The sequence below is a fragment of the Narcine bancroftii genome, chromosome 13, assembly GCF_036971445.1.
Source record: "Narcine bancroftii isolate sNarBan1 chromosome 13, sNarBan1.hap1, whole genome shotgun sequence".
Taxonomy (NCBI): Eukaryota; Metazoa; Chordata; class Chondrichthyes; order Torpediniformes; family Narcinidae; genus Narcine; species Narcine bancroftii.
In genome coordinates this window covers 67884135-67909134 of record NC_091481.1, presented here as the reverse complement: position 1 = coordinate 67909134, position 25000 = coordinate 67884135, and the positions used below count along the sequence as shown (strand labels likewise).

Below are 25000 nucleotides of genomic sequence, written 5' to 3'. Positions count from 1 at the left end.
ACCAACGATCAGAGCATATCCAAGCTACAGGCTCCTGCGTGTACTGCTAGAGCCACGTGGAGTCAGCATGAAGGTGGTGGCCCATCTTCTGTGCTCTTCCCCTCGGTCTCAACACGAGGGCAGCGGCATTGCATGTACAGCTCGCGCTGGTTTCGGGCTGCTAAAGGGGCTCGTACCTGCAGTCGTGACATGTAGAGGGATCCACTGCTGTTCCTTCCCATCGCTTGCTGCAAAGAAGTTTAATAATTAGTTCTTCGTGATGGGAAAACCCCTGCCAGAACAAAGCAAAACATAAGACTAAAATCGAGCACCCTTCACAATCCCCGTGGCCTTCGTGGGATGTGCAGATTACACCAAATATAGCCAGTCTGCATTCTCCCAGGATGGGGCCAGGGAACTCTTTGTACAGCAGAGTGCGAGGGGTGGGAAGGAGACCTGAGGAGCAACATTCTCCACAGAGGAGCAACATTCTCCACAGAGGAGATGTGGGATGAGCTGCCAGAGGAAGCTGTAGAGGCAGGAACAATTAGTGTTCAAGACATTTAGAGGGGGGAGTCACGTGATGGAGTAGTGGCCGGACGGTGAACTCCAGCCCTCTCCAGAAAAGTCGGGAAAAACAAGAGAAAATACAAAGGCACAGAAATACAAGTTAAAGAAAAGTGAGTATAAAGGTGGAAAGAAGATGGAGACAAAAGGAGAAAAATCAAAATCAACGGAAAGAAGAGAGGAAGAGAAGACAACGGAGGAAAAAGGTGAAGGCCTTACCTGTCTGAAGAGGCCCGCTGTGGAGAGAGGAGCCCACTACCTCAGGTCGGTAGAAAAAGAACTACAACAATGGCTCACAGAGCCGAGTAAAAGTGCGCAACCGCGCATGAAAAAAAACACACCGACGGGAGGGGGGACCAGCTGGGGAGTCGATCTCCACAGCCGGCAACGAAAGCTGCAGAACACCTGCAGCAAGAAGAGACCACAGAAGACAATGGAAACAAGAAAGAAGAGGAGGAAAGGGCATCAAAGAAACAACAGATGGCCAACCCAGAGGAAGAAGAAGAGGAAGAATACAGTGAAATAGATAAAGGGAAAGGCAAGGTAAAGGATATACTTGCTCTTGTTAGAGGATACATGGAGTCATTTAAAGAATGGCAAACACAGGAATTCAATGATTTAAGAAGAAGAATAAACAACACAGAAGAGAAAATAAATAAAATGGATATGACCTTAACAGAAATGGGGAAAAAAATGGACAAGATGGAAGAACAGGCAATAGCAGCAGAAATGGAGGTAGAAGACTTAAAAAAGAAATTGGAGGAATCTAATAAAAAAACTAAAGAGACACAAGAATTACTAGCTCAAAAAATAGATATAATGGAAAATTATAACAGAAGAAATAACATAAAGATAGTGGGCCTTAAGGAAGATGAAGAAGGCAAGAATATGAGGGAGTTTATAAAAGAATGGATCCCTAAGACCCTAGGATGTCCAGAACTACAGCAAGAAATGGAAATAGAAAGGGCACATAGAGCATTGGCCCCTAAACCACAACCACAACAAAAACCAAGATCTATTGTAGTAAAATTCCTAAGATATACTACAAGAGAAAAGGTACTGGAGAAGACAATGGAAAAAGTAAGAGAGGGCAACAAACCACTGGAGTATAAAGGGCAAAAAATCTTCATTTATCCAGATATAAGTTTTGAACTCCTAAAGAAGAGAAAAGAGTTCAATACAGCAAAGGCGATTTTATGGAATAAAGGGTATAAATTTACACTGAAGCATCCTGCGGTATTGAAAATATTTATTCCAGGACAACAAAACAGACTGTTCTCGGATCCAGAAGAAGCACGAAAATTTGCAGAACAATTACAAAAATAGACTGAGGGATGAAGACGGGTAATGAGGGTAAAAATGACCACGATTGATATGTATGCGGGTAAAGAGGTATAAGAGTGAATAGAGACAATGGACATACGTGAAAGTATCTGTAATTAGAGGAAAACATAGATAGTATAGACAAGAATTAATAAGGGAAGGTAATGGAATAGAGAGAATAAGGAGGGAATTAAAAGAATGACCTTGTGACATATGAAAAGTGAAATCTTTTCTGGGGGGGGCTGGGTGGGGGAAAAGAGCGGTCACTGCAAAATCAGTTGACGCTTGCGAGTGGATTCGCAAATCCAAATGGAGAGGGGAGATGTGGTTGTCCGACAAGGGATAAAGGACAACTCAGGAGGGGAAGGGGAGATTGGGGATAAAGAAGATAGAAATAGGAGAATAAGGAAAATGTTGGATGTTGTAGGAATGTTGTCTGGTAAAGAGTTGAAAATAAGAAAACAGAAATGGAAAAGGAGGAAAGGTAATGATGGAAAAACGGAAAGAGAAGATAAACAAAATATAAAATGGCTACGCTGAACTATATGACTTTAAATATTAATGGAATACATAACCAAATTAAAAGGAAGAAACTACTAAATTTACTGAAAAAGGAAAAAATAGATATAGCATTTGTCCAAGAAACACACTTAACTGAATTGGAGCACAAGAAATTAAAGAGAGATTGGGTAGGACATGTAACAGCAGCATCGTATAATTCAAAAGCAAGAGGAGTGGCTATATTAATTAGCAAAAATGTGCCATTTAAAATAGAAGAGGAAATAATAGATCCAGCAGGGAGATATGTTATGATAAAATGTCAGATATATTCGGAGCTTTGGAATCTACTTAATATATATTCACCTAACGAAGAAGATCAAAAGTTTATGCAAGATATCTTTTTGAAGGTAGCTAATACGCAAGGGAACATACTAATAGGAGGGGATTTCAATCTGAATTTGGATCCAAATATGGATAAAACGGGGAAAAAAATTAACAGGAAGAACAAAGTAACCAAATTTATAATTAAATCAATGCAAGAAATGAAACTTATGGACATATGGAGGAAACAAAACCCAAAAGAAAAGGAATACTCACACTACTCGACTAGACATAAAACATACTCAAGAATAGACCTATTTTTGTTATCAGCTAGTATGCAGGATAGAGTAAGAAAAACAGAATATAAAGCGAGAATGCTATTGGACCATTCACCCTTAATACTGACAGTAAAGCTAGAGGACATCCCTCCAAGAATGTATAGATGGAGATTAAACCCCATGCTACTTAAAAGACAGGATTTTAGAGAATTTATTGAAAAACAATTAAAAATGTACTTTGAAGTAAATACGGAATCAGTGGAAGATAAGTTTATACTATGGGACGCAATGAAAGCATTCATTAGAGGACAAATAATAAGTTATGCAACCAAGATGAAGAAGGACTATAATCAGGAAACAGAGCAGTTGGAAAGGGAAATAATAAACATAGAAAAAAAATTAGCAATAAAGGAAGATACAACCAAAAGAAGAGAATTGGCGGATAAAAAAATAAAATATGAAACATTACAAACATATAAGGTGGAGAAGAATATAATGAAGACAAAACAGAAATATTATGAACTAGGTGAAAAAACACACAAAATCTTAGCATGGCAGCTTAAGACAGAGCAAACTAAGAAAATGGTATTGGCAACAAGGAAAAAAGACAAACAAATTACATATAATCCAAAAGAAATTAAGGAAAACTTCAGAGAATTCTATGAACAATTATACCGAACTGAAAACGAAGGGAAAGAAGGGAAAATAGATGAATTTTTGACTAAAATTGAACTACCAAAACTACAAATAGAGGAACAAAATAAATTAACAGAACCATTTGGAACAGTAGAAATACAAGAGATAATAAAAAAATTACCAAATAATAAGACACCAGGAGAAGATGGACTCCCAATAGAATTCTACAAAACATTTAAAGATCTAATAATACCGCCCCTCCTGGATGTAATCAACCAGATTGATGAGACACAAAACTTACCAGATTCATGTAAAACAGCAATAATTACAGTGATACTAAAACAAGGGAAAGATCCACTCTCACTAGCGTCATATAGACCAATATCTCTGCTAAACACAGATTATAAGATATTAAATAAAACTATTAGCAAACAGATTAGCAGAACAGGTACCGAAAATGGTAAATTTAGACCAAACTGGATTTATCAAAAAAAGACGCACAACAGACAATATTTGTAAATTTATTAACTTAATTCATGCAGTAGAAGGAAATAAAGCACCTGCAGTAGCAGTTGCTTTAGACGCAGAGAAGGCCTTCGACAGAGTAGAATGGAATTACTTGTTCAAAGTATTGCAAAAATTCAGTTTACCGGAGAAGTATATTAATTGGATTAAAGCATTATATAAGGGACCGTTAGCGAGAGTGACAGTAAATGGACATGTATCAAAGCAATTTAACTTAAGCAGGTCAACGCGGCAGGGATGCCCACTATCACCATTATTGTTTGCGCTAGCTATAGAACCACTAGCAGAATCGATAAGAATAGATAATAATATAAAAGGAATAAAAATAAAAGACAGGGAATATATAATCAGTCTATTTGCGGATGATGTGATAGTGTACTTAACAGAACCAGAACTATCAATAAAAGAACTATATAAGAAATTGAAGGAATATGGAGAAGTGTCGGGATACAAGATAAACGTAAATAAAAGTGAAGCAATGCCTATGAATAACGCGGATTTCTCAAAATTTAAGGAGGAATCCCCATTCTGATGGCAAATGCAGGCAATAAGATACCTAGGTGTGCAAATAAACAAAAATCTAGGCCAATTATATAAACTCAATTACAATCCACTAATGAAAAAATTACAGGACGATTTAGAGCATTGGAAAGAGCTACCACTAACACTGATAGGAAGGATAAACTGTATTAAAATGAACATTTTTCCAAGGATACTATACTTATTTCAGGCATTGCCAATACAACTGACAGAAAAATTCTTCAAAGAGTTAAAGAAAATAATAAGGAAATTTTTATGGAGAGGGGGGAAACCGAGGATAGCACTAGATAAATTAACAGAATGGTATAAACAAGGAGGCTTACAATTGCCAAACTTCAAAAATTATTATAGAGCCGCACAATTAAGGTACCTATCAGATTTTTATCAAACAAGGGAAAAACCAGACTGGACGAGACTAGAATTAGATAAAATAGGGGAAAAGATACCTGAACACATATTATATAAATGGGACGAAAAATTGGTACAACATAGAACTTCTCCAGTATTACACCATCTCCTCAATATATGGAAGAAGATTCATGTAGAAAGAAATAAAACAAATGATCAAATACCAAAACTAATATTGACGCAAAATAAGCTACTCCCTTTTACAATAGACAACCTTTCCTTTAGAAAATGGGGAAAAAAAGGGATTAAAAGAATAGAAAATTGTTTTTCAGGAAGTAGATTCTTATCCTTTGAACAAATGAGAGATAAGTACAATATAACTGGAGATTGTAAGATAAAACATCATGAGATGGGAATGTGTAAGGAGTTACCCTGTACAGGGCTGTAACAAGATGTGAATGCATCCTTGTACTTACAAGATAAGAGAGACATTGATGGATTGAGAGGCAGGAAGCTAGCAGGGAAAGGATAGCAACAGTTTTAGTCATTGGACAAGTAATGATATGATAATGTTCTAAGCACGTATCCAAGGGTATAAAAAATCACCATTTTGCTGATAACGGCAGAATGCATTCTCCGACTAACATTGTTAGTCGCAAGTGTTACAATCCGGTAATAAAGAACAAAGAACCCTGATTTCGACTCAGTCTGGTGTTTGTCTCACTCATTCATGAACAAAGCAGACCTAACAAGATACAGCGCTGGCATATTACCAACTGAGATCCTACTTGAAAGATAAATTAGGAAGCAATTTGAGTTTACCAGAGGGAAGTAACCTTGAATATGTGATTACAGATACAATGTTAATCAAAAGATTTATAACAAATATGTATATCAAACTGCAAGAAAAGGAGAATGAGGAAACAAATGGTAAAACTAAACAAAAATGGGAACAAGATTTAAATATAAAGATAAAAAAGGAAACATGGGAGAAATTATGTTCTGGAACGATGAGAAATACAATAAATATGAGGCTGTGTATGATACAATATAATTGGTTACACAGACTATACATTACACCGCAAAAGTTAAATAAATGGGACCCAACAGTATCTGATAGATGTTTTCGATGTAAAAAAGAAAGGGGAACAACAATTCATGCAATCTGGACATGTGAGAGAGTAGAAAAATTTTGGGATGATCTCAATCAGATATTAAATAAAATAACAGAAAACAATATACCAAAGAATCCAGAGATCTTTCTCCTAAGTAACATAAAAAATAAAGAATTTGGAATTGACTTGGAAGATGCACAAAAAAGATTTGTTAAGATAGCCCTAGCCGTAGCAAAAAAATGTATTATGTCAACCTGGAAATTGGAAGATAATTTGAAAATACAACAATGGTATATAGAAATGAATAAATGTATTCCATTAGAAAAAATAACATATAGTTTAAGAAATAATATTGAAATATTCGAACAAATATGGGAGCCTTACATTAAATACAATAACGAAAACCTACCGGGGACAAACATTACCTAAGTTGATGGAAGGAGAAGGAAAGAAAAGAATGGACTCTGTAGAATTTCTGGTGTATTTTTGTTGAATGACAACATTGTCTGACTGAATTAATGCAACCTAGATTGTATACCTAAAATGGAAGAGAGGGGGGGGTGGGGGGGTGGCTTGGGAGGAGGGAAGGGGGGGGGAAGAAAAAGTCACTGTAAATGTGTGAAAAAAAAAAAGTGTATATCATGGCTATTGTGATTTATGGTGTGAAAAATAAAAAATTAAAAAAAAAAGACATTTAGACAGGTCTGTGGATAGAAATACTTAAAGGGCCATGGGACAGAAGAGAGGGTGGAGCTGAGGAACACTCTGGCCGGCATGGACGAGTTGGTAAAGGATCTGTTTCTAGGCTGCTGAAGAGTTACTCTGTGACTCTTGTACTGCTCCCTAATGACCCACAATTTAGGGGGGAAAGAGAGTGGTCTCCCTGCTTCATACTGATTACCTCGAATGTCACACTCATACTGCCAGAGGTATCCACACAGAACACGACCAGCGAGTCACCAATATCCTCTGAGGTGAGTGGGTTCGGAAGGTGGACGTACACCTGATCATCACTGCTCATGCCCTTGCCGAGTCGATAATCCAGCGCATTCCTGTTGTCGCAGAATTCGCATTTCCATATCTAAGGGAAAAACACAAGACTCCCGTCTTAGCTAAAACTGAGGAGGACGCGACACGTGCTTTCGAAAAAATGTACGGGGAGCAAATAAAGGGAAGGATGCAAACACTGGGGTCGAGAGCAGTAGAGTGCTGGAGAAACTCAGTAAGTCATGCAGCACCCACAGGGAGGACCTAGGCCAGAATGTAGACTGCCCTTTACCTTCTCTGCAGGCTGCGTGACCTGCCGAGTTTCTCCAGCACTTTCTGTGCTGCCAATACAGGGAGAGAAACCATTAAATGCCCAGAAACAACAATGAGGGCACTGATTAAGTTCAAGTTATGCTGCCCTCACCCTTCCAACACCTTGGCATTTATTTCCTACTGCTGTACTGACTCAAAGATGGTCACTTGAAGCAATCCCATGTTAAAGCCTTCTCCGCACAGAAAGATGGCAAGTAACCTGACTGACTGGAGAATCTCATGAAGATAAAACTATTTATCTCTGAGTTGGTCATCAGTCATCATCTTGAAAGTAGACCTGGTTGCTCAGGTGCACAATCAAGAGGTGATTTCCTACTAAAAACAGTGAAATCATAGAACATTTCAGCCCAGTACAGGCCCTTCAGCCCACAAATGTTGTGCTGACAGAAAAACCTGCTCCTTGATGATCTAATCCTTCCTTCCCTCGTAACCCTCTATTTTTTCTTACAGGCATGTGGCTCTCTGAGGCTTTTGATTGTACCAGTTTCCATCACCAGCTCTGGCAACCACCACTCTCTGAGTAAAAAAAAACTTACCCCTGACCTCGCCCCTAAAATTGCCTCCACTCACTTTCAACAGATATCCTCTGGTATTTGCTGTTATCACCCTAGGAAAAAGCTGCTGGCTGACCACCCTCATAACCTCCTCTCTCTTACTTCGTCAGTCCAAAGAGAAAAGCCCTAGCTGTTGACTTGCTTTATAAGACATTTTTTCCAATCCAGGCAACATCCTGGTAAAACGCCCCTCCCCCACCACCTCAAATCCTAGTCTGTTCAAGTCCATTCCAAACTATTGTTCTGCCTGGTCCCACTGACCTGCACCTGGACCATATCCCACCCAACCCCTCCCATCCATGAACCTGTTCTAATTGTTGTTAAATGTCAAGTTCACCACTTCAGGTGACAGCTTGTTCCACATTCCTGTCCATCTCTGCATGAAGAAGCTCCCCCTAATGTTTTCTTTAATCATTTCACCTTTCACCCTTAATCCATGTCCTCCATGGGGAGGGGAAAGACTCACCCCAGGGAACGGGCAGTGGGGGAGGAGGGGAGAACTCACCTGGGGGGGGGCTGGGGAGAAGGAAGGGAGCGACTCACTCAGTGGGAGAGATTCACCTGGGGGGGGGGAGGGGGAAACTCCCGGGGCATGGGAGAGGAGGGGACAACTCACTGGGGGCGGGGGGGGGGGGAAGAAGGGTGGCTCACCAGGCAGGGAGGGAGGGGGGAGGGCTATTCGCTGGAGGTGGGGGAGTGAGATTCTTGCTAGTGGGGGGTTGGGGGGGGGGGACTACTCACCATAGGAATGGGCTCCAGCATCCCACTGCAGGTGGACATGGCTGCTGAGCAGTTCTGGCAATAAACTGCAGTCCCATCCAGCGGCTTCACTGCAAGGAAAGCACCAAGTTAATCCCTGTGGGAGGGTCCAAAAGTGACCATCTTAGAGCACTTTTAGTCCCTGTAGGGTCCAAGAGTGACCATCACAGAGCACTTGTTAGTCTCAGTAGGGTCCAAGAGTGACTGTCACAGAGATAGGCGCGGAGACAGGTAGTAGAAAACAGCGCACTTTGGATCGAGTCAGATAAGAACCATCAAAGCCAGTGAACCAGTGCTCAGGGGTTAGAAATGTACAGATACAAAAGGGGGTGGTGCAGAGAGGGAAGGTAGTGGAGGGAGAGGGGCAGAGGAGGGAGAGGGGACAGGGAGATGGGTGAAGTGTTAAGGGGAGCTGGGACGGAGGGGAATCAGTCTGGCGTATAAACGTTACCATCCTGGATGTCGACCAGTTTTCCTAAATTCACCAGCACTACATTGACGTCCTCAGTCAGCTCCTTGTGTTTGGACTTTGGAAATCCTATGGAAACAAACAGGCAGGTCCATGGGTCAGTCCCAGCAGGTCACTCCTAAATGCCTGACTCCACTGGTTACTCCCAACTGGTCAGTCCCATTAGTGGGCTGATTAACGTAGGTGCCGGTCACCAGCAGAGTTGATTGATACCTGGAGAATGTTTGCTATGGTCTGCTGTGTCAAAACTCAGCTTTAATGGAGTCGTAGAGGAGAGTGGCTGCGTGTGAGATGTTTGAGAACATATTACGTAAAACTTACAGGCAAACACTGGAATCTGAACCCAACCACGCTCTGCTGGAGGAATTCAGCGGGTTGCGCAGTATCCGCGAGAGAAGTATGGTCGATGTTGAGAACCGGAGTTTTGTTGCGACTGAGTTTTCGCAGCGAACTATGTGGAGCTGGAGAATCCTGTGTTGTGTATGGAGGAAATGTGACCGCCCAGCCTATCTGGAATGTGTGTACAGCAGGTGGCCATGTGTTCTCCCTGTCTGAAACTTAGTCGGAAGTCACATCACCTGTTAGTCAAGGTTGGTCTCCGGCCACCCATTAGTGCAAGGGACATTATTGGCTAGAAACAGATTAGCATTATATGTAACACCAACACACAACACATTCTTTCTCTCTGCCTTGTGGTCCAAGCCCCGGACATTGCTCTATGTCAGGTTGCTACTGTGGAGATCGCTGGAAGTATCACGGGTAAAGTGAAGCTGAGCCATAGTATTGCAATAGATCAATACTTGCAGAGAGCCACACCCCTGTTGGTCATGGAACTGGGTGAGTGTATTAATCCCTGTTTGTTGTGTGTGTATTCAAGTGTGTGAGCGTGCCAATTACAGGTTCACTATTGCCGGAGTCCAACATAGGTCTGAGGTGAATGTCTATATCGTTGCTTAAATGAAAAAGTAATCGAGTACCATTTAAACATTCTCCCGTTTGTCTCGTGTGTTAAAGTTATGTGTGATTGTACACTTGTGCTCAGACTCATTTGTCTGTGAACCCACCGAACCTGATACTCTTCCCAACACAACACCCTGGATGTGAAGGTGGCTTAAAAAATGAGCTTTGGAGCATTTGGCAGACAGGGCAGCTGCTCTGGAAATGGTTACAGAGTTCATATTTCGGTCATCAGAGGGACTTTGTCCTGAAATGTTTAATTGTCTCTCTCCCCAGAAGCTGCTTCATCGCCGGTTTTTAGTTCACACATCCAGTGTCTGCTCTCATGGAGGATAGACAAGGTGACGGGGGGCTCGGTGCTCACACCATCTCTGATTGTGGCAACATGGGAATTTATCATCTGGAGGGGAGGGAGACCTCCAGGATGATGGTGAAATGGGCCAACGCAGGACAGCTGAAGAGAACGAGGTGAGGCAACACTGACGGCACTAGAGAGATTACTTGTCGGTGAGGCTGCACGGCAGGCCTATTTGTCCAGGGATTCTTGGAGGAAGTGGTCTTGAACCGGCAACAGGCTGGTTCATTGGCAGACTGTCGCCATCCTTGGGCACATTCCAGGAAGGACAGATGACCACACTGATACTGTTCAAAGGGTGATGAAGAATGTTCCCAGTAGCAGGATGTGTGTGAGCAGGAGAGGTGAAGGACCCAGGGGAGGTGGAGGAGAATTTTCTTTAATGCTGCATTTAAATTTAGTGCCAGCACGGTTACAGGCCCTTCTAGCCAACAAGCTCATGCTGTGGCGGTGCTGGCCCGACGGGCCAAATGGCCTACTCCAGCTCCTATTGTCTATTGTCCAATTACACCCAATTAACCCTGTACGACTTTGGAACATGGGAGAAAATCGGAGCACCTGGAAGAAAGTTACATGAATACGGGGAGAACATGCAAACTCTTTACAGCCAGTAGGGATTTAAACCCAACACGCTGGCATTGTAATAGCGTCATGCTAATAACCGCTATGCTAACAATGCTGTCTGGTTTTATTGATTTATTCCCCTTTGTACCAGATGGATGGTTATTCGGAATGGAGTGGGCTGCTGGAGGAGGCACTTGACAGATAGTATTGCAATGTCGAAGAAAAACCACAGGAAGGATTCACAGATAAGATAGGATGGGATGGGATCAGAGGGACTGGGGCCAAATGCAGGCAGGTGGGACAAGTTTGGGTGGGACATTTTGGTCTGCAAGGACAGGTTGGGCTGAAGGGCTTGTTTACATGCTGTATTAATCTACTGTAGGTCGGCTGTTCATCCACGGTGGAGAGAACTGTAATATCACGCCTCCACGGGTTGGTTCTTCTTCCTGTCGAGGAAGCATCCCACTTCCCCCTCCCCCTCACCTGTTCAGGTCTCCTCACCCCTCACCCATTCATGACTCCCCGCCCCCTCACCTTCAACAGGACGTGGAGGCAGGGGAGGGCAGGCACCCTTGGCCGATTGAAGATGTCCAGGTAATGGACCTGGACCAGTACCCCCATCGATCACCTTGATGTACTCTGGGACCTGCTTCATGGTGGCTGGTCTTGGTGGCAGCGGAGGCGGTGCACCTGGAAGGGGATCGAGAGCTGGATCAGCAGAGGTATCACTGAATGAGAGGCTGGGGGGAGGGAGAAGGGGTGGGGGGGGCGGAGAGAGGACGGGGGGGGCGGAGAGAGGACGGGGGGGGCGGAGAGAGGACGGGGGGGGCGGAGAGAGGACGGGGGGGGCGGAGAGAGGACGGGGGGGCGGAGAGAGGACGGGGGGGCGGAGAGAGGACGGGGGGGCGGAGAGAGGACGGGGGGGGCGGAGAGAGGACGGGGGGGGCGGAGAGAGGACGGGGGGGGCGGAGAGAGGACGGGGGGGGCGGAGAGAGGACGGGGGGGGCGGAGAGAGGACGGGGGGGGCGGAGAGAGGACGGGGGGGGCGGAGAGAGGACGGGGGGGGCGGAGAGAGGACGGGGGGGCGGAGAGAGGACGGGGGGGGCGGAGAGAGGACGGGGGGGGCGGAGAGAGGACGGGGGGGGCGGAGAGAGGACGGGGGGGGCGGAGAGAGGACGGGGGGGGCGGAGAGAGGACGGGGGGGGCGGAGAGAGGACGGGGGGGGCGGAGAGAGGACGGGGGGGGCGGAGAGAGGACGGGGGGGGCGGAGAGAGGACGGGGGGGGCGGAGAGAGGACGGGGGGGGCGGAGAGAGGACGGGGGGGGCGGAGAGAGGACGGGGGGGGCGGAGAGAGGACGGGGGGGGCGGAGAGAGGACGGGGGGGGCGGAGAGAGGACGGGGGGGGCGGAGAGAGGACGGGGGGGGCGGAGAGAGGACGGGGGGGGCGGAGAGAGGACGGGGGGGGCGGAGAGAGGACGGGGGGGGCGGAGAGAGGACGGGGGGGGGCGGAGAGAGGACGGGGGGGGCGGAGAGAGGACGGGGGGGGCGGAGAGAGGACGGGGGGGCGGAGAGAGGACGGGGGGGCGGAGAGAGGACGGGGGGGGCGGAGAGAGGACGGGGGGGGCGGAGAGAGGACGGGGGGGGCGGAGAGAGGACGGGGGGGGCGGAGAGAGGACGGGGGGGGCGGAGAGAGGACGGGGGGGGCGGAGAGAGGACGGGGGGGGCGGAGAGAGGACGGGGGGGGCGGAGAGAGGACGGGGGGGGCGGAGAGAGGACGGGGGGGGCGGAGAGAGGACGGGGGGGGCGGAGAGAGGACGGGGGGGGCGGAGAGAGGACGGGGGGGCGGAGAGAGGACGGGGGGGGCGGAGAGAGGACGGGGGGGGCGGAGAGAGGACGGGGGGGGCGGAGAGAGGACGGGGGGGGCGGAGAGAGGACGGGGGGGGCGGAGAGAGGACGGGGGGGGCGGAGAGAGGACGGGGGGGGCGGAGAGAGGACGGCGGGGGCGGAGAGAGGACGGGGGGGGCGGAGAGAGGACGGGGGGGCGGAGAGAGGACGGGGGGGGCGGAGAGAGGACGGGGGGGGCGGAGAGAGGACGGGGGGGGCGGAGAGAGGACGGGGGGGGCGGAGAGAGGACGGGGGGGGCGGAGAGAGGACGGGGGGGGCGGAGAGAGGACGGGGGGGGCGGAGAGAGGACGGGGGGGGCGGAGAGAGGACGGGGGGGGCGGAGAGAGGACGGGGGGGGCGGAGAGAGGACGGGGGGGGCGGAGAGAGGACGGGGGGGCGGAGAGAGGACGGGGGGGCGGAGAGAGGACGGGGGGGCGGAGAGAGGACGGGGGGGCGGAGAGAGGACGGGGGGGGCGGAGAGAGGACGGGGGGGGCGGAGAGAGGACGGGGGGGGCGGAGAGAGGACGGGGGGGGCGGAGAGAGGACGGGGGGGGCGGAGAGAGGACGGGGGGGGCGGAGAGAGGACGGGGGGGGGCGGAGAGAGGACGGGGGGGGCGGAGAGAGGACGGGGGGGGCGGAGAGAGGACGGGGGGGGCGGAGAGAGGACGGGGGGGGCGGAGAGAGGACGGGGGGGCGGAGAGAGGACGGGGGGGGCGGAGAGAGGACGGGGGGGGCGGAGAGAGGACGGGGGGGGCGGAGAGAGGACGGGGGGGGCGGAGAGAGGACGGGGGGGGCGGAGAGAGGACGGGGGGGGCGGAGAGAGGACGGGGGGGGCGGAGAGAGGACGGGGGGGCGGAGAGAGGACGGGGGGGCGGAGAGAGGACGGGGGGGCGGAGAGAGGACGGGGGGGGCGGAGAGAGGACGGGGGGGGCGGAGAGAGGACGGGGGGGCGGAGAGAGGACGGGGGGGCGGAGAGAGGACGGGGGGGGCGGAGAGAGGACGGGGGGGGCGGAGAGAGGACGGGGGGGCGGAGAGAGGACGGGGGGGCGGAGAGAGGACCGGGGGGGCGGAGAGAGGACGGGGGGGCGGAGAGAGGACGGGGGGGGCGGAGAGAGGACGGGGGGGGCGGAGAGAGGACGGGGGGGGCGGAGAGAGGACGGGGGGGGCGGAGAGAGGACGGGGGGGGCGGAGAGAGGACGGGGGGGCGGAGAGAGGACGGGGGGGCGGAGAGAGGACGGGGGGGCGGAGAGAGGACGGGGGGGCGGAGAGAGGACGGGGGGGCGGAGAGAGGACGGGGGGGCGGAGAGAGGACGGGGGGGCGGAGAGAGGACGGGGGGGCGGAGAGAGGACGGGGGGGGCGGAGAGAGGACGGGGGGGCGGAGAGAGGACGGGGGGGCGGAGAGAGAGGACGGGGGGGGCGGAGAGAGGACGGGGGGGGGCGGAGAGAGGACGGGGGGGGCGGAGAGAGGACGGGGGGGGGCGGAGAGAGGACGGGGGGGGCGGAGAGAGGACGGGGGGGCGGAGAGAGGACGGGGGGCGGAGAGAGGACGGGGGGGCGGAGAGAGGACGGGGGGGCGGAGAGAGGACGGGGGGCGGAGAGAGGACGGGGGGCGGAGAGAGGACGGGGGGCGGAGAGAGGACGGGGGGCGGAGAGAGGACGGGGGGCGGAGAGAGGACGGGGGGCGGAGAGAGGACGGGGGGCGGAGAGAGGACGGGGGGCGGAGAGAGGACGGGGGGCGGAGAGAGGACGGGGGGCGGAGAGAGGACGGGGGGCGGAGAGAGGACGGGGGGCGGAGAGAGGACGGGGGGCGGAGAGAGGACGGGGGGCGGAGAGAGGACGGGGGGCGGAGAGAGGACGGGGGGCGGAGAGAGGACGGGGGGCGGAGAGAGGACGGGGGGGCGGAGAGAGGACGGGGGGGGCGGAGAGAGGACGGGGGGGGCGGAGAGAGGACGGGGGGGGCGGAGAGAGGACGGGGGGGGCGGAGAGAGGACGGGGGGGGCGGAGAGAGGACGGGGGGGCGGAGAGAGGACGGGGGGGCGGAGAGAGGACGGGGGGGGCGGAGAGAGGACGGGGGGGGCGGAGAGAGGACGGGGGGGCGGAGAGAGGACGGGGGGGCGGAGAGAGGACGGGGGGGCGGAGAGAGGACGGGGGGCGGAGAGAGGACGGGGGGCGGAGAGAGGACGGGGGCGGAGAGAGGACGGGGGCGGAGAGAGGACGGGGGCGGAGAGAGGACGGGGGCGGAGAGAGGACGGGGGCGGAGAGAGGACGGGGGCGGAGAGAGGACGGGGGCGGAGAGAGGACGGGGGCGGAGAGAGGACGGGGGCGGAGAGAGGACGGGGGCGGAGAGAGGACGGGGGCGGAGAGAGGACGGGGGCGGAGAGAGGACGGGGGCGGAGAGAGGACGGGGGCGGAGAGAGGACGGGGGCGGAGAGAGGACGGGGGCGGAGAGAGGACGGGGGCGGAGAGAGGACGGGGGCGGAGAGAGGACGGGGGCGGAGAGAGGACGGGGGCGGAGAGAGGACGGGGGCGGAGAGAGGACGGGGGCGGAGAGAGGACGGGGGCGGAGAGAGGACGGGGGGCGGAGAGAGGACGGGGGCGGAGAGAGGACGGGGGCGGAGAGAGGACGGGGGCGGAGAGAGGACGGGGGGGGCGGAGAGAGGACGGGGGGCGGAGAGAGGACGGGGGGCGGAGAGAGGACGGGGGGCGGAGAGAGGACGGGGGGCTGTGGAGAGAGGACAAAGAGAAGGTTTCAAGCCCAAATTTGGAGTATTGTGCATAGTTTTGGTCTTCTAACTACAGAAAAGAGATGGATAAGACTGAAAGAGTGCAGGGAAGATTTACTAGGATGTTCCCTGGACTTGAGGAACTGACATAGGGAAAGGATAAACAGGTTGGCAATTTATTCCCTGGAGCATAGAAGAATGCAGGGAGATTTGATAGAATATTATGTGGGGTAGAGAGTAAATGCAAATCGGCTTTTTCCACTGATGTTGGGTGAGATACAAACTGGAGGACAATGGTTAAGGGTGAAAGGGGAAATGTTTAAGGAGAATATCATGGAGAATTTTTTACACATAGAGTGGAGAGAATGTGGAATGAGCTGCCAGCTGAAGTGAATAGGTACTTGGATGGTAGAGGTAATGGAGGGCCACGGATTGGATGCAGGTCAGTGGGATTCAGCTAAATAATAGTTTGGGACAGACGAGAAGAGGCGAAGGGTCTGTTTCTGTGCTGTAATGTTCTACTGGTCTATGAATGAGTGGGCAGGCAATATAAGCAGGGATGAGGAGAGTTTCCAGTGGGAAAGGGAGCAGAGAAGAGGCCATGAAGCTCTAGATGAGGAGAGAAGATTGCTACGATTAATTGACATGTTGCATCTCACCTTGGGCTCTGTTGACACGGGAACGGCGGGGTGGAGGCACCGGGGGTGCATCTGAGAAATGTTGCCCAGCCTTCTTGTCTCTGTCATAACAGCTTGAACCTAGTGCATGTTCCTGCTCCCCTGTGGCTGTGCAGAGGTTGGGGCTGTTGCTATAAGTGGAGGAAATAGTGATGGAGGTTGGCACTGGTCTGTAGTTCTGGTAGAGTGGGTCTTCCCCAGGCAGTGCTCCTCCATTCCTCAGCTTCTCAGGACAGGCCTCATACACCAGGTCATACAGAGGGGAGTTGACCACCTGGTGCTGCTCAGTGTTGGGGTCACAGCCCTCCACAGGTTGATAGAAAGGAAACGCTGGGGCACTGCCTGCCAACACAACAAGAGCAGTGGTTACAATCTGAGGAAAGGCAGAGAAATCCCTGCAAAGCCATCCATCTCCTGGGTACTCACCTGGCCCATCAGCGCACTCTGTCCCCAAGGGGGAAGCTCCTCCGAGATTGGGCTGGTCTGCGGCCGGGGTTCCTATGATGTAGAAATGGCTGCTGGCAAACTCCATGCTTCCCTCCTCACAACAGGTTCAAAGGTCAAACTCCATGCTTTCCTCCTCACAACAGGTTCAAAGGTCAAATCTGTGGTGTTACATGACAGGTTAGAATCTCTTAAATTCTGGGCACATATCCCCATAGGCCACTGGTCAGGAGCCTCTGCCAGGAGTACAGGCAATGGGCCACTGGGCAGATACATGGCAAATGCACTACAATGTGGATAAATGTGAGGTTATCCACTTTGGTAATACAAACTGGAGGGCAGATTACTATTTGAATGGCAATAGATTAAGAGATGGGGAAGTGCAGAGACCTAGGGGTACTTGTACACAAGTCTCTGAAGGCAAGCATGCAGGTACATCAGGCGGTTAAAAAGGCAAATGGTATGTTGGCCTTCATATCAAGAGGTTTGAGTATAGGAACTTTGAGTATAGGCCTTCATATCAAGAGGTTTGAGTATACCTTACTGCAGCTGTACAGGGCCTTGGTGAGACCCCACCTGGAGTATTGTGTGCAGTTTTGGTCACCTTATCTAAGGAAGGATGTTCTTGCAATGGAGGGAGTGCAGAGGCGATTCACCAGGCTGATACCTGGAATGGCAATGACTTATGAGGAAAGACTGCGCAAATTGGGATTGTACTTGCTGGAGTTTAGAAGATTGAGAGGGGATCTCATAGAGACCTATAAAATTCTGGCAGGACTGGACAGAATGGATGCAGATGGGATGTTTCCAATGGTGGGAAAATCCAGAACCCGGGGCCATGGTTTGAGGATAATAGGCAAACCATTTAGGACCGAGATGAGGAGGAATTTCTATACCCAGAGGGTGGTGAATCTGTGGAATTCATGGCCACAGAGGGCAGTAGAGGCAGGTTCATTAAATCTATTTAAGAGGGAATTAGATCTATTTCTTCAGTATAAGGGTATTAAAGGTTACGGAGAGAAGGCGGGGACAGGGTACTGAACTTTAAGATCAGCCATGATCTCGTTGAATGGCGGAGCAGGCTCGAAGGGTCGAATGACCTACTCCTGCTCCTATCTTCTATGTTTCTATGAGTGCTTCCGACGATGGGTCCTGCTGTCCCGTTCAGTAACAGAGAGAGGTCGTAATGTTCTCACGCAGAGAGTCGGCCACTGTGTCTTGGCTGCAGTGCACCTGCAGAGGCATGGCAATTCGGAGCAAGGAGAGACTTATTCCCTAAGAGGGAGAGACAGACCTGGGAAGTCTCGTGCCCAGAATGTTCACAGCTCAGATCAGTGCATACATTGCACGTTACTACTCAAGAGACCTCCACAGATCCCTCTGTACTACTGACACACCACACTTTTAGTGATACCAGCTAATTGTGACTATTTATTCATTTTTCCTCTCAGATTTATAGAGAAGTTCAAAAATCCAGATGCCACAAATTGGGGCCTCCTGAGAATCTGGACTTGTCAAAAACTCTCAAACTTTTAAAATTTAGTGGGCTTTTATGTGCGTGCATGCATAAATACCACAGGTGCCCAGCGGCAACAAGGGACCATGCTTTCTGACTTTATTTTTCTTTAAAACTGCTTGTTTTGATAAATGAATTATGCTGTATTTGCCTATGAATTCTTTCCCCTCCTTGTGGCTTTTTATGTGTTAATATTCAAGATTCAATTTCTTGTCATGTAATAAAAATGTCATATTACACAACATTGTCTTTTGCCTGTGGTAAGGCAGACAGATTTGCCATCAGCAGAAATTGCCCAAAACGCCTCTTACAGTCAGAGAAAGAGAAGCAAAAGAGAGTTCCCGTAGAGTTCCCCCACTGCATTACATTGATGTCAGTGCTTTATATCCCTTGGAAGCTGGATTTTAATTGCACTTGGGCAATACTAAACTTCATTATTGATTGGGCAAGTGCATGATGGGCTGAGAGGAGAGGATTATAGTGAAGTTACAAATCAACTTGTGGACAATGGCAAATAACCCATTCCCGATGCAGAGTAACGTTCCGATCTTGATGTTCAGTGACGGCTCCTTGTTCCTGTCCAGTCCAATTCATCAGGCAAACTCCTGGCTGACGGTGCATATCCAACACAGAATTCACGAGCAGTCCCTGATGTTTTTCTAGAACAGAGCAGGCACACCCAATTCCATCCTTACAAATTCAAAAACTGTTCCCCAAAAAGAATGACAAGCTTTTGGTTACCCTCTAATAATTTTTAAAAAGAATGAATTTGGAGACACAGCATGGTAACAGGCCCTTCCAGCCCACACCGCCCAAATAGATCTGTAACCCCCTCTACACACCTTTGGACCACAAGCGGAAACCGGAGCACTCAGAGGAAACCCACGCAAGTCTCGGGGAGAACAAACAAATTCTTACAGCATTGGTGGATTTGAACTGGGGTCTCTGGTGTGGTAATTGTTATGCTTGTTCTTTCAAGGACAACTTTACGTGGGTTTAACTCTTAACCAACTTTATTTTCCTTGTGTGACAGAGTATATAGATGTTTTTGGGAGATAAATTGGGAAAAGTTTGTTCGAGTAGGTTACATACAAACACTTTACATTCAGAAAGAAAGGTTATCATCTGGAGAACCCTGAGGGGGCAAGTTTCGTCAGTAAGACACTGAAGTGGCAGATGGAAGTACATCAGTTGTGGATGTCCTGGAACAACAAATCTCTCTGAAAACTGACAAGAACCTTCCTGAGCAGTAACCATTTACCTTTCAAACACCAAAGCCTGGTGAACTTTATAAATGTTAAATTCTGTGCACAGTGTAAGAATTGCCTGCAACCAGTGAACTTGGAGGAATGAGAAATGAAATGGGACTGTGAACCAAAGAACTTTTCTGAACTTACACACACACATTATACACACGTGTGCTTAGAATTAGAAGGGGGTTAAGTTAGGTTAGTTAAGTTAAAGTGTGATTCTATTTTCATGTTTAAAGAAAATTAAAAGCAACTTTTGTTTAAGTAACCATTTGTCTTGGTGAATATCTATTGGTGCTGGGTTTATGGGTCCTCTTGCTTCCACCGCCTCCCAACTGTCTTCGACCGACAATGCTCGCAACTCCCCTCATATATATCAGTTCCAGTTTCCACCGAACCACGGACACTGCATGCTGGGAAGTGTAGTTCTTATTTACGTGCATATCAAAACAGTAATACTGTTGCACTAGCCGCTATGTTAACCTTGCCACCCCATCTCTCAATTTTGGATTTTGTGAGTTCTGTTGTAATTGCAAATGCACTTAAAATAGTTTCCTGTGGACGTGTGGCCAGTGGGAGATTTGTGGAGCTGCCAATGCAAGTTTTGCCGGTGAGCCTGTTCAATGTGGGACAGCCAAAGCTGGGGATGCTGTGGGACAGAAATTAGAGAGAGGAGGGTGTGGGAGGTTTGGCACGCCAGGACACTGGTTAGTTATTGGGCCACCTAACAGAGACGAGAACATCAGAAATGGGAGCAGGAGTCAGCCATTTAGCCCATCAAGCCCACTCCACAACTCGGTGAGATCATGGCTGATCTGGCCATGGGCTCAGTTCCACCTTCCCCATCACCCATAATTCACCTGTTATTCTAAAATGTATCTGTGCTTTATGTACATCGAATGATGCAGCCTCTATAAGACCATTAGATAGGATATTCAGCCCATCGAGTCTGCCCACCATTCAATCATGAGCTGATCTTTTTTCACACTCAGTCCCACTGCCCGGCTTTCTCTCCAGAACCTTTGATGCCCTGGCTAATTAAGAACCTGTCAATCTCTGTCTTTTTTTTAAATTTTTTATTTTTCACACCATAAATCACATTAGCCATGATATACACTATTTCTTTTTCACACATATACAGTGACTTTTTCTCCCCCCCCTTTCCTCCCAAACCACCCCCCACCCCCCCCCTCATCTATTTTAGGTATACAATCTAGGTTGCATTAAGCCAGTCAGACAATGTTGTCATTCAACAAAATTACACCAGAAATTCTACTGAGTCCATTCTTTTCTTTCCTTCTCCTTCCATCAACTTAGGTAATGTTTGTCCCCGGTAGGTTTTCGCTATTGTATTTAATGTAAGGCTCCTATACTTGTTCGAATATTTCAATATTATTTCTTAACCTATATGTTATTTTTTCTAATGGAATAAATTTATTCATTTAAATTTAGTAGTTTCTTCCTTTTAATTTGGTTATGTATTCCATTAATATTTAAAGACATATAGTTCAGCGTAGCCCTTTTATATTTTGTTTATCTTCTCTTTCCGTTTTTCCATCATTACCTTTCCTCCTTTTCCATTTTTGTTTTCTTATTTTCAACTCTTTATAAGACAACATTCCTACAACATCCAACATTTTCCTTATTCTCCTATTTCTATCTTATTTATCCCCAATCTCCCCTTCACCTCCTGAGTTGTCCTTTATCCCTTGTCGGACAACCACATCTCCCCTCTCCATTTGCATTTGCGAATCCACTCGCAAGCGTCAACTGATTTTGCAGTGACCGCTATTTCCCCCCATCCAGCCCCCCCAAGAAAAGATTTCACTTTTCATATGTCACAAAGGTCACTCTTTTAATTCCCTCCTTATTCTCTCTATTCCATTACCTTCCCTTATTAATTCTTGTCTATACTATCTATATTTTCCTCTAAGTACAGATACATTCATGTATGCTCATTGTCTCTATTCACTCTTATACCTCTTTACCCGCATACATATCAATCGTGATCATTTTTACTCTCATTACCCGTCTTCATCCCTCAGTCTATTTTTGTCTTTACCCACATACATATCAATCGTGATCATTTTTACCCTCATTACCCGTCTTCATCCCTCAGTCTATTTTTGTCTTTACCCACATACATATCAATCGTGATCATTTTAACTCTCATTACCCGTCTTCCTCCCTCAGTCTATTTTTGTAATTGTTCTGCAAATTTTCGTGCTTCTTCTGGATCCGAGAATAGTCTGTTTTGTTGTCCTGGAATAAATATTTTCAATACCGCTGGATGCTTTAGTATAAATTTATACCCTTTCTTCCATAAAATCGCCTTTGCTGTATTGAACTCTTTTCTCTTCTTTAGGAGTTCAAAACTTATATCTGGATAAATGAAGATTTTTTGCCCTTTATACTCCAGTGGTTTGTTGCCCTCTCTTACTTTTTCCATTGTCTTCTCCAGTACCTTTTCTCTTGTAGTATATCTTAGGAATTTTACTACAATAGATCTTGGTTTTTGTTGTGGTTGTGGTTTAGAGGCCAATACTCTATGTGCCCTTTCTATTTCCATTTCTTGCTGTAGTTCTGGACATCCTAGGGTCTTAGGGATCCACTCTTTTATAAACTCCCTCATATTCTTGCCTTCTTCATCTTCCTTAAGGCCCACTATCTTTATGTTATTTCTTATGTTATGGTTTTCCATTGTATCTATTTTTTGAGCTAGTAGTTCTTGTGTCTCTTTAGTTTTTTTATTAGATTTCTCCAATTTCTTTTTTAAGTCTTCTACCTCCATTTCTGCTGCTACTGCCCGCTCTTCCATCTTGTCCATTTTCTTTCCCATTTCTGTTAAGGTCATCTCCATTTTATTTATTTTCTCTTCTGTGTTGTTTATTCTTTTTCTTAAATCCTTAAATTCCTGTGTTTGCCATTCTTTAAATGACTCCATGTATCCTTTAATAAGAGCAAGTATATCCTTTACCTTGCCTTTCTTTTCTTCTTCTATTTCCCTGTACTCTTCCTCTTCCTCTGGGTTGACCATCTGTTGTTTCTTTGGTGCCCTTTCCTCCTCTTCTTTCTTGTTTCTATTGTCTTCTGTGGTCTCTTCTTGCTGCAGGTGTTCTGCAGCTGTCGTTGCCGGCTGTGGAGATCGACTCCCCAGCTGGTCCCCCCTCCCGTCGGTGTGTTTTTTTTCATTCGCATCGCGCATGCACGAAGTATCGCGCATGCGCGGTTGCGCACTTTTACTCGGCTCTGCGAGCCATTTTTGTAGTCCATTATTTACCGACCTGAGGGAGCGGGTTTCTCTCTCCGCAGCGGGCCTCTTCGGACAGGTAAGGCCTTCACCTTTTTCCTCCTTTGTCTTCTCTTCCTCTCTTCTTACCGTTGCTTTCGATTTTTCTTTTTTTGTCGCCATCTTCTTTCCACCTTTATACTCACTTTTCTGTAACTTTTATTTCTGTGCCTTTGTGTTTTCCTTTGTTTTTCCCGACTTTTCTGGAGAGGGCTGGAGTTCACCGTCCGGCCACTACTCCATCACGTGACTCCCTCCTCAATCTCTGTCTTAAATACATCCAATGACCCGGCCCCCACAACCACCTGTGGCAAAAATGCCTCTTGCTGAAGAGATTCCTATGCATCTCTGATCGGTGAATGCCCTTCTATCCTGAATTTGCACCCTCTTGACCTTGGACCTAAACTTCCTACATGAGAAACAACCTTTCTCCTTCTACTCTGTCAACACCTTTCAACATTCAAAATGCTGCAATGAGATCACCTTCATTTTCCTAAATTCCAAGAGCTGTCAAACGCTCCTCATATAACCCTTTCATTCACAGGAACTTCCTTTGAATCCTCTCCCAACGTCAGCACATCCTTTCTTAAATGAGGAGCCCAAAACTGCTAACAATACTCCAAGTGAGGTCTCACCAGGGCCTGATAAAACTTCAACATCACATTCCTGCTCTTATATTCTACTCCTCTTGAAATGAACGCCAGCGTTGCATTTGCCTTCTTCACCACCAGCTCAACCTTCAGGCCATCCTGCACCAGGACTCCCAGGTACCTTTCCATCTGGGTATTTTCAATTTTCTTCCCATTGAAAAGATAGACTGCCCATTCTTTTTTCTACCAAAATACATTTTTCCCATTTGCCTCTTCTCTGCACATTCTCCGAATCCAAGTCCTTCTGCCACCTCTGTGTTTTGTCTACACTACCTGCTTTTCCAGCCACCTTTGTATCATCCACAAACTTGGCCAAAAAGCCATTAATTCTATGATACAAATCATTAATATACAAAATAAAAAGCAACGGCCCCAACACCAATTCATGTGGACCACCACTAGGAACTGGCAGCCAATCAGAATATGATCCTCATATTGCCCTTTGTAAGTTTTTTAAAACTTCTCAAATTCTTTATCTTCCCACTAATTTTTGTTTCTTGTATCCCTCTCTTTTGCTCTCACATTGGCTTTGACTTCCCTCGTCAGCCACAGTTGGTTTGTATTTATCCTGCACCCTCCCCATTTCTTGCACAAACTCCATCCATTGTTGCTGTTGTCTTCCCTTCAACCTACTTTGGCCAGTTCCTCTCTCGTGCTGCTGTAATTCCCTTTACTCCACTGAAATATCTGATTTTATTTTCTCCTTGTCAAATCTCATATTGACCTGAATCAATATGGTGATTACTGCCCCTGAACGGTTCCTTTACTCTAAGCTCTCTAATTACCTCGGGAGCATGACACAACACTCAATCTAGTACAGCCAATCTCCTCGGTGGCTCAATAAGCTGCTCTAAAAGTCATCTCTCTTGAGATCCACTCCTCACTTGGTGTTCCCCAATCTACCTGCATGTTAAAATCGCCCTTGACTACCAAAACAATGCCCTTCTAACACGCCTTTTCTACCTGCTGTTGCATTACAGCATACCATTTTTTATACCGTGAGAAGCAACAGAGAGGGCATTGACTGATTTACCCGCACTAACAGTACACTACAATGGTAGGTTGCACCACCGCCCAGTTTGGGGGAATTCGACTGCTCAGGAACACAGGAAGTTCAGACGTTACATCGCAGGTTCTGATTTCTGGGTGAGGGACTGCTTCAAGAAGGCAGCCAACATCTCCAACGACCCGTATCACCCTAATCACTTTTCACTGCTGCCTTCAGTTAGAAACCAGAAGACTCTTGAATCTCTTCTTGCTACAATAATCGTGGGCCACCTGCACTTCTTCAAATCACTGTTTTTGGACGGTGAATATTTATTATCTATTGATTTTGTATTTATTGTCTCTTTTGAATCTCTCCAAGTCTACAACTGTAGTTGTTTTTTTTTGTAATTAAAAAGCAATGTGGACCTTGCCCCATGGTGTACAACAAGAAAGTCACCATTATAACAC

At 48.1% G+C, this 25000-nt stretch overlaps 1 protein-coding gene across 3 annotated transcripts in view; it reads right to left on the bottom strand.

Annotated features, from left to right (window-relative positions):
- The window catches only part of LOC138748515 (circularly permutated Ras protein 1-like), a 74237-nt gene that overhangs the window by 45133 nt on the left and 4104 nt on the right, over positions 1-25000 (bottom strand). For all 3 annotated transcript variants that reach the window (XM_069908853.1, XM_069908856.1, XM_069908855.1), the window contains exons 2-8: positions 16823-17001; positions 16379-16738; positions 11646-11801; positions 9218-9304; positions 8749-8837; positions 7035-7214; positions 177-227 (exon numbers count right to left, since the gene is read on the bottom strand). In XM_069908853.1, the coding sequence (XP_069764954.1) occupies positions 177-227; positions 7035-7214; positions 8749-8837; positions 9218-9304; positions 11646-11801; positions 16379-16738; positions 16823-16928 (1029 nt within the window). In that variant the 5' untranslated portion in view covers positions 16929-17001. The remainder of the gene's footprint in view (positions 1-176; positions 228-7034; positions 7215-8748; positions 8838-9217; positions 9305-11645; positions 11802-16378; positions 16739-16822; positions 17002-25000) is intronic.